Genomic DNA, 10,211 nt, shown 5'->3' on the forward strand with positions numbered 1-10,211 from the left:
ATTGAATCGCCGCTTCAAACCGACGAGTTCTCGGTGTTGTTCTTAGCGTTTAGTTAACGTTACTATGTAATGGTGGCTAAATTGACAAGTGTTTATATCGAAGGTATTTTCTCCGTTTAAGAACTAGAGACCTAGACTGGCAATGTTTTATGGTATGTATGCTCGTGGATTCGCCTTCGCGATTGAGCTCCTGCTTACTGTTCCGCTTGCGTCGCGACATATATATTTCTATTCGCGCGACATACCTATATATATATATATATATATGTATATTTATGTATATAATATATATATATATTTTTTGAGTCTTTTTAACGAAGACGCCTCGTGGACAGCGACGATAGCCAAGGCACACGCGTGCCCGATCGCTGATTGACGAACGAGAGCCTGTAGAGATTGCCCGATAGAAATTGCGGTAGCCACCACGCCGCGCAAGTAGTGGGGGGGCGCGCATTTGGTAAAGCCACGCCGGCCGGAGCGATGCGGCGCGGCGTCTGAGAGTCGTTCGTCCGTTTCTACTTGCCGGTGATCGCGAAGTAGTCCTACTCCGCGTCTAGGCAACCGCGCGGCCGCCCGCATTCAGTCCGCTACTACTTCCAGTAGAGAAGTGGTTACCGCGCGCTCTCGAGACGGAGCTAAAGCGCATGTTTTGAGAGCACCTCTCTGGTCTGCGAGCTGGTACGGAGCTGTCTCGGATGTCGTTCGCTTTTACTCTACTCGCTTTTACTACTCCCGCCCCGAAGTAGTCACCGAGCGCGTCTCGATTTATCCTCCTCTCGAACCGTTCTCGTCTCCTCCTTTCGCGAAGCGGCCCTCGTCCTGTAAGAATGCTCGTCTCTGTGCATTCTTTTGCCCTTCTTCCTTCTCGATTCGGAGCACTGCGACGTCGTCGTTTACTTCGCCTCCTCGAGCAGCACGAGGTCATCCGCGACCACGTCGCTGATGTGGAGGTAAATGATCCAGTACATCAGATTGAAGCAAACGAAACATACGGGGAATACGATGCGGGAGTATTTGTCGATGTCCGACGGCGTTATGCCTATTTAAAAAACGTTAGCGACTTAGAATAGTTGCGACGCTTGAGATATAGGGGGAAAGAATTTCAGTGAGCTTCCGAGTTCGCGCGGTGCCGTTTACCCTGACGAGGGTATAAAAAGCGTCTAATAGTGCATCGTAATGCTTGAAAATATGTTGTACAAATGTTTCTTAAAATGCAAAAAGCTTTTTATGAGATGATTAGTGACAAGCGTTTTCGGACGGTGTTTCAAGCGTAGAGAGAAAATATATATATACATATATATATATGTATAATACAATGGCCGAGCGCAGGCGCGTGGTATCATCGGCCATGAATATTGCATAGTCTTGGCGAAGTTCAAAATACTCGCTATCCATATTGCACAATTGACGGCCTTGTCAGGCCCTTTACCCGATGATGACACCACGCCGGTGGCCTTCCGAGCTCGCTGACGGTTGAACCGTACAGTAACGTTTATTATGCACCGTTCAGAAGCTCGTTGAAATAGACAGCCTGCCAAGCTAAGAACCGAATATTGTTTGATAGCTTGCCAGGCGGGGGGTAAAATAGTGATATAAATGTGCGTACATGGTCTACTCATACCGTAGAGCTTGGTGATGTCCTTGCTAGGATGAATAATATGTTGCGGCGCACCTGCCGATTCTTCATCGGCGCGACCATTTATGGTGTTCTCGAGCGTCCCACCTTTGCTATGTGCCTTTGGGTCGTGCACCTTGAACCGCACCTCCTGGACAACATGGGACCACTTACAAGAGACACGGCAGTTTGCCGTGGGGTGTCCCTCACCCGAGGTTTACCCCGTACTTTTGTCGGATTAGCATGCGACACCGAGGACTGAGCAGTGTATTTTTTGATTGTTCAACGCGGTAAGACGTCCGATTTTTACGTAGTTATCGGAGCGATTCGAGAGACTCACCTGCTTTTATGTCGCTGGTGCGACTCGCGTCTGTTATAGTTTATTCGATTTAACGTTTTAAGTATAAAATAGGAAAAGTCTCTCGGTAAAAGAACCGCGGTTCGTAGAAACGCGCGGTGCGATTGCTCGTGCTCAAGCAAAACGGATTGGTGAAAATTCAATTAAAAGCTGGTGTATGTGATGCTAATTGATATAGATACTGTCGGGATAAGATGCGGGAGAATTATTATTTTATTATTATTATTAGTTGCTCTGATACACAATCTGTGGTCGCATTATAAGTGACTTATTTTTTTATTTTATATACAATAAAATAAAATTTGCATATTAATTTAATTTTGACTTTTTTGAAGTTAATAGTAATGCAAAGATATTAAATGAGCTTCAGGAAGTAAGATTGTAAAATATTTTTGATAATTCACTATTTTCATTATTGAATAAATTTTATTGTTAATAATTGCATTTGAAAGAATAATATTAAGATAATGAAAGATGCTAAATTTGATTTTGCTATCCTTTTCATATTTTGAAAAAAAGCAGCTATAAATATCTTGAAAGAAGTGTAATTATCAAGCATGTAATTAAAAGATTCACGTAACGTCATTAGGCATTTACCGCTGGATAACATGAATAATTAACTTTGTAATAATAATTAATTAAAATGTCTCATTCTCTTATCCGACGTTTTACGACCGTCCTTCGTCGTCCGTCCCGTTCATCTCTGTCGCTCGTTTACTCACTTCTTTCCGTCCTCCCACATTGTTCTCTTTCTTTTCCGGTCTTTTAATATTTTCTGTTTTCAGAAGAGAGGAAGGAGGGGGAGAAAGGGGTCTACAATACCCAAGATTAAAAGAAAATTTATAGTGCGTCGTGTCCGTGTTGGCATGAAGCACGTTGTCCGGCGCGTTGCGCGGCCGAATGGGAAATTCATTTCGCAGAACCTTTTAGCTTTTGACCTTTCGTGTGTCGAGCCTGCTGTTTTTAGTTCTTTTTTTAAGGGGGAGGGGAAGGGAATAGAGTGGATATTTATATTTTGCGCGATGATACGTGCTGAGTCGGATTAAGGATAATGCTCGGCTTCGTCCTGTTGAGCCTGCCCTTGTGAGAGAATAGCTTGATTAGCTCTAATATTCGTTTACTGCTGTCTATTATTGATTTCGTTTATTGTCTTCTATTAAATTTAATTTTTAATGTAGCGATTACCATATGATTAAATATTATATATATTGTTTAAAAGTTCGTCATTTAAAAATTCTTTTTAATTGAGACTTCCTTCATCGTTGACGTAGGCAAAACATATGATATTTGTTGTATGCGTATGTTTATATAATATCACACAGCTCTCGGGAGCCAAAAAGTTATAAAATAAGTGCTACGATTATATGCATAAATCTGTAAATCGTGCCACGATCGGGACATCTGGATATCTTGACAGAGCCGATCGTCTACTCGCTGAAAAAAAGCGTGTAAAATCGTCCAGGGGAACGCTAGTACGTCTGGATCTCCTGGTCGTACGCGGTGACAAAACGACATTCTGCATGGAAGAAAGAAATTCGGGTACGACGACAAACTTGGCCGTCGTTACTCACAGTTTGCTTAGGCGCATGATCGCCATGATCGCCGGGCACGCGCGGCGGTCCTGGATTTTCGCTCGCGGCCTTCATACTCTCGGCAATCTTTTGGAACCGATTCTTCCGCATCTGAATCCTCTTCGCCATGTAGCCCACCGTGGCGTACTCTGCGAAGAATAAGAATCCACAGGAATGAAAACACGTAACCATTCAATGCCATGACACGTCTGCCACTGTAAGATCCGGGCGGGAAAGCCCGGTTCACGGGGCCCACTTCCATCCGTCGAGAATCTCACTCATGCTTGCGCTCCCGGTACTTGTGTAGAGCTCACGTGCAGATGGAAGAAAGCCATTTCCCTGGAAACCCCCGATCATGCACCGCGACGGCGAAGTACCATGGTGTCGTATATGCAATGAGGTACTCGCAATCGCAGTTGTGAAAACGCAACAATATATGTGTCAAACCGTGCAACTAATCGATCGAACAAAATCCGCGGGAACAAATCTCTCACTCGCATTGGCCTTTCCTCTCTTTCGCGGTTTGCTTCGCGATAGCGATTTCCGAGACGCCGTTCCATCGCGGAACGAAGGTTCGGACCGACGAACATTTACGTCGTCGACGACAAGTAACGATTTCGAGGAAAATGGGTCCCTTGCATTTGTCACGTGAGCCCTGCACAAGTATCCGTCTACGATACTCTACGAGCTCGCTACTGGAACGGCACGGCTCCGAGCTATACGGAGTATATGAGAGGACGCAGGATGGAAAGCTTAATGGCAGCGACGTAAAGGCACGGAAGAGTACACGATCGCACTCACCGAGCAACGAGGCAAAGACCATGACGAAGCAGGTGCCCAGATAGACGTCGATGGACTTGACGTAGGAGATCTTTGGTAGCGCCGCGTTCGTCGAGGACATTAGGGTCGTCATAGTGAGCACAGTGGTTACTCCGAGGGCCACCCGAGCGGGGGTCGCGTTTCGGTTTAGCCAAAAGCTCACCCACGATATTATGACAATCAGCCCTGAGGGTATGTAGATCTGGATCAGGTAGTAGCCCATCGACCGTACGAACTGGATCTCGCAGGCCAGCCGCGAGTAATTCCCTACGATTAAAAGATCGAAGGTCAGGACAGGGAGACGGAGAGGCGCTATTTAATGTCTCTTTATCTCCCGTGCTCACTGTCCTTCCTCCTCACTGTTCGTTTATCTCTCTCTCTTTCTCGCTTTCTCTTTCCTTGTATCTCTCTCTCTCTTTCTCTTTTTCTCCCTCTTTTCTCTTTTTTCTGTCTCTCCCGCTTCTCATTCGTCCGTTGTGTGCTCTTCTCCCTTCGATCTCCGTTCTTCCTGCTCGATCTCCCGTTCCGTCACTGGCCTTTGCCAGGAAAAGCGGTTTCATTGTTCACGAATAGCTCTCTCTCTCTCTATTCCTTGCATTGGCCGGAAATACGGCGCGCCAGAGCTGGCTGGATGTTAAGTGAAATTCCCATCGTTGATGCGCGACTCTTCTCGTGCTCGTGTTGTATAGGTCTGTCAGTGGAGATATGCATGCATGCACGTTACAGTGAGATATATCGGCGTGTATTGTGCGCCGATTGAGAGGTTCGAGATGTAGTTACATAAGGAGAAAAATGAGGAATCGATTAGAATGGAAAATCGAGTTGTCCTTGTTGCAATTTGCATCCCACAGCGGCCTTTCTTCCGTTTTAACGAATTGGCGACAATTCATCTCTTGCATACCATTGTCACGAAAAGATATATCGAGAAGAAAGATATTAGTTTTGTTATTAGGATGATCGTACAGCATTTAATTGTTACCTGCGATGTAATCAGAGAGCAATACAAATATATCGAAGGGTGAAAGATTTAATGTTTGTGAGAAAAATCGTAAGTGCTAAAATCGTCATCAGCTGGAGTATATGTTACATCGCTGAATATCATACGGAATCGAGCTTGCTTATGAGAAACTGACGTGGAAACTGACGTTGAAATCTTATGACGGCAGTGAGATAATTTCGATATGTGAAGACAATTTCGATTACCCAAGGCTTCATTCAAACCAAGAATGGAGAGTTGTAATGATGATTTCTCGAGAAACCTGACTGCTGCCGAACATTAGAGCTGTTCAAGTCGGCGATCCCGTTTAATCCGCCAGCCAGCTCCGCTATTCGACGGGACAATATGACGCGCGAGATCGCGAGAAAGAGAGAGATCGATCGACGGCTTTACGTAAAGTAAGGTACACAGGATTACGACGGTTTTTCTTACGAGCGACAATTGCGCCTGCGGACATCGGATAGCGCTCACGTGTCTCTCCACCTTACCCATGCCGTTAAAAGCGAGGGTTGAACAATTATTTGTTGGTGGTGGGGGGTGGGGTTGTGTTTATACGTTACCGGTGGTAAGACTAATCTCCATGGCACGTTGACGATGACCGAGGACCTTGAACTGAGGCAGGGAGACCTCGTTGCTGACCCCGACGCTGTTCGGGCCCTCGTTCCACTTGTACCGGATGTCCCTCATCGTGTATCCGACTGAAAAAATAGAGAGACCCCCCGCGGTTGATACGTACCTTCGCGGAAGCCCTCAAACGCATTTCAGCTCCGAGGGGGCCTCCACTTACCTCGCACCCCCATCAAACCTTACGAGTTCCGCTCTCTTTCACTTTTTCCCCTTTCTCTCTGTTTACAATTTTCGTTCCTTTCTTTCTTTCTATCTATCTGTCTCTCTCAGTTTATCTTACTCTCTGTCTTTCTCTATGAGGGATACCCTTGCGAAGAGAGCTATCGAGAGCCCAAATTAAATTGACTTTAAAGGAGCATGTGGGCGGAATATCTGGCGTGTAATGAGAGATTATAATGGACGATCTTCTCGATGGTTAGGTACGATCGAGAAGCGGAAGGCGCGAATCATCCATATTTACGAGTTCGTTGTGTCGATTATTGTTTTGATGGTGGTTGTGGATGGTGGATGTTGGGCCAAAGGGTGAACGTAATACTATTCCTGAAATCCATTAGCAACTTATATGCTTGAGAATACGTATCTATTGCAGAGATGAGAAAACCCATTATCCGCGCATTGAGACGAAATTTAAATTTAAAACTCTGCAGCTCAAATGTTTTAAGTTTTTTTTTCTGTAGATCAGTATTGATACATAATGACAGATAGTAATAACAAAAATAGTACAACGTCCATCTACAGTGAGGAGGGAACTAAATCTGGGAACGATGGATATGCGCGACTCAACTACCGTCTGCGTCTTCCGTAATGTAGATAAAAACCGATGAGTCGATCAGTCGAAATGAATGGCCGTAGGACTGCGTTGTCCCACTGAGTAAGCTCATTCTTACATAATTAAATGTGTTCGCGAAGACAACACAGTGATCGGTGCATATCGATGCGGATAAGAAGGATTCATATTATATATGTATATATCACACACATGACTTGTCCAGTTATATATGCATACTACACACACACACACACACACACTCTCTCTCTCTCTCTCTCTCTCTCTCTCTCTCACGCACGCACACGCACGCACACGCACCCATCACACGCACGCACGCACGCACGCACGCACGCACGCACACACACGCATGGAGAACTGGACAAGCCGTGATCGCCCGTGTGAATACGGTGCACATTCCCACATATTCTTGGGACCAAAAAACTTTGCCATCTCGCTCTGATAGCGTTATCAATTATGATTCGTCATAATATTATATAAAATCGACATTTCTACATAATGTATGTACATACATATATTATCCACACGAACTTCTGGAGCAAGTTTAGAAGGAAAAACGAATAAGAGGGGAATATCTACCTGTAGATAGGTGTATGGTTGTCTGTCGTTGCCTGTGACCGAGCACGCGAAACTGTGGTAGTTCCACCTCGCTCGAGATGCCGACCGAGTGTGGGCCGGAGTTCCATTTGTACCGAATATCGCGCATTGTGTATCCAACTGCCGGGAGAACAAGAACACAAATATCTTCGCTCTAACATACAATAATTAGACACTGAGGTAGTGTTCGGTTTGGGACGGAAGGGCGGGTTCCTCGGGGAGTACAGTAATTAGAAGCAAAGTTATCGCGCGGGCAACCTAAAGCGGTTCCCGTTGTTGCATCCACGATCCAATTCTGTCGCATAAATTTCTTCTCGCGCGGAATCGATTTAGGATGCCCTCCGTGCCGCTATATCATAAACGTCATCGAGATAGGCATTGTAATCTTAACATATTCGTAAAAAATTTTTCCATAGGATTAATATCACAGTTGTTATACAAAAAAGGAGAGTCGTCATGATTTCTAAATTTTTTCTTATATCAAAGTTAGATTTATGATAAATAGAGATAATTTTATCTCATAAATTTCGGCTTTATATATCTTATATTTTATTTTATATGAAGAACTTTTAATTTTTTATTGATTTATATTTATCTCCCATTTACAAAATAATGCCTACTGAAGCGTCTATGATATTTTCAAAATTGAGTTTGCGGTTATTACGTCTAAGGCCACGCGGGGATTGTTATCAATCAGTCATGATATTCTTTTTTGCATTTGTGAGATAAATGTAGCATGCTGACTTGGCGACTCATCTATTGTTCATTCCTACCAATGTATATCCCGCGATCGGGATTGAACGACTATCGGGATTTTAACGATTATCGATCATAATTCGCGCCTATTTATTCTCTAATTCCTCCGCGCGGCCTCCAGCGCGTACATACCGCACCGAGAAACATTCCTCCGTAACTGAATCTTAGGTGATTACGATCGTTACACCGCATTCCAGGCACCAAAGTGGCATTCCGTCGCGGTGGCGGCTACATTGCGCGAGCATCGGCCAAACATGGATTAAGCGGTACGCCTCCGAATATGCCAGATTAATTGCTTTTGTTTTTGGAATCCGATTTTGAATGCCGTCCCGTTTTATCGCGTTCGGTACTACGCCGCAATTCCGCACGGCGCGGCGAGCACAGCTGCATGCGGCGTGGCGCAAAATCACGATTTCGATAATGACGTTACGATTTGCAGGCGTGTTCAATACTAACGGTCCAAAGCTCTGAAAACATCAAGTTTTGTTCATTTGCCGCGTTCAACATAAAAAGTATTTTTCGTACTATTAATGAGAGAATAGTGATGCTGACGTTTTATCTCGAATGTATTTTATAATATCTTATAAGCTATATTGCATATTTAGTCTCTTTTTCATCTTTAATTGCATTTATTATTGTAAGTGCTCATTATACTTGCAAACAAACCTAAAAAAATTACGAAATGAGAAAATCGCATTCAAGAGCAATAATGATCACGCCTAAAAAGAAAAAAAATTGCAAAAATACTTTGTGCGTTTGTTCATTCGTTCATTCGTTATTTTTGCCGATGGTCGTCGCAATAGTTAAGTGCAGCGCAGGAAATTAATATTTTTATAAAGTTTTAATAAAGAGGTTCTCTGGATTGGGGGCAACATTAAGCATCACGAGAGGTAAAAAGGTTGGAAGAGAACGGGGAAAAGGGGGGGGGGCCGGATTGTGACGGTGACTGTTGAATACTGCAGGGAGGAAGACTGCGGCAACATTAGCAAAATACCGAGGACTATGGTAGTGGCAGCAAGTTTAGTTTTAAGACGAAAAGTGGAGAGTGTATAAGTAGATATGGAGAAGCAGAAAGAAAAAAAATAGAGTTTTGCGCTCGGCATGCTACAGTGACAGTTACAGGCTCGGGGAAGGGAGGGGAAAGGGGATTAGGTTTACATATTTAGATTTACATATATGTGCTACATGCTTTACGCCGTATATTTCACTTATTGTGCTACATGCTCCATGCTACATGCTCCATTCTCCATGCTCCGTGTTTTGCGAGAAACGCGAATTTCCATACCGGCTTTACCGTCCCCTTCCGTTAAAATTCAAACGTTATCCTTGAATATTATCGAGACCGAATATTCGAATTAGGATTCAGTTACCCAGGTGTGTATATGCAACGAGAAGGATTGCGTTCCTGTGATGGTACTTTTACTTTTACGTAATGTAATAATCTAGAGTGTATTTCCGAAAAGTGCGATTTATTTGTCAAGCAATTAATACTAATGCAAAATTTTAATATTTTTTAATGTTATTTTTACTGTAGATAGTTTCCAACCTTTCTAAAAATTTCTGAAAAGACAAGTAAAATGTTGTCATTACGAAAAAAAGGAAAAAAGTAACTTACAGGAACTATATAATATATCTTTAAAATATATCACTTACTTATTTTTTATCTTGTTCTGAGATAGACCAAAATTAAATAATCATGCCGACACATGCCGTCGCTGAACTATATTAGATAATATCTATTGCTCTACAATACGTACAAAAGTTGCTCGAGGGAGAGTCGGGAGGTAGGGATGTATATATACCGGAACAAGTCGCAGATAAAAATATCAGGTTACAAGCAAATTCATGGGCATACCGATAACGTGACCACAGCGTGGTACGCCATGGGTAATGTTGCAGTATATTTTCTTTCTTACATGCGCTGGGCTAGATGCACAATGCGTTTTAATTCGGTCGGACCATTGTCGACACGTCGTTTCTGGATTTAGCCTCCTTCGGGGCTGGCCGTCGTCGGCCCTTACTTGCGTCCCCGGACACGAGGCTCAGTGCTATATGTCGGAGGCCCTTCAGGTTCGGGGGGCGGG

The 10,211-nt window shown here is 43.8% G+C and overlaps 1 protein-coding gene across 5 annotated transcripts in view; it reads right to left on the minus strand.

The window, feature by feature from the left end:
- Nucleotides 1-288: 288 nt before the first annotated feature.
- The window catches only part of LOC105455966 (gamma-aminobutyric acid receptor subunit beta), a 70,736-nt gene continuing 60,813 nt past the window's right edge, over nucleotides 289-10,211 (minus strand). For 3 of the 5 annotated variants that reach the window (XM_011699699.1, XM_011699703.1, XM_011699701.1), the window contains 5 exons: nucleotides 5,921-6,058; nucleotides 4,346-4,630; nucleotides 3,545-3,693; nucleotides 1,607-1,766; nucleotides 289-1,039 (listed from right to left, as the gene is read on the minus strand). In XM_011699699.1, coding sequence (XP_011698001.1) covers nucleotides 894-1,039; nucleotides 1,607-1,766; nucleotides 3,545-3,693; nucleotides 4,346-4,630; nucleotides 5,921-6,058 — 878 coding nt within the window. In that variant the 3' untranslated portion in view covers nucleotides 289-893. The remainder of the gene's footprint in view (nucleotides 1,040-1,606; nucleotides 1,767-3,544; nucleotides 3,694-4,345; nucleotides 4,631-5,920; nucleotides 6,059-10,211) is intronic. The other 2 variants (XM_011699700.1, XM_011699702.1) reach the window with 1 other exon arrangement.

The sequence above is a fragment of the Wasmannia auropunctata genome, unplaced genomic scaffold, assembly GCF_000956235.1.
Source record: "Wasmannia auropunctata unplaced genomic scaffold, wasmannia.A_1.0 LD335828.1, whole genome shotgun sequence".
Lineage (NCBI taxonomy): Eukaryota > Metazoa > Arthropoda > Insecta > Hymenoptera > Formicidae > Wasmannia > Wasmannia auropunctata.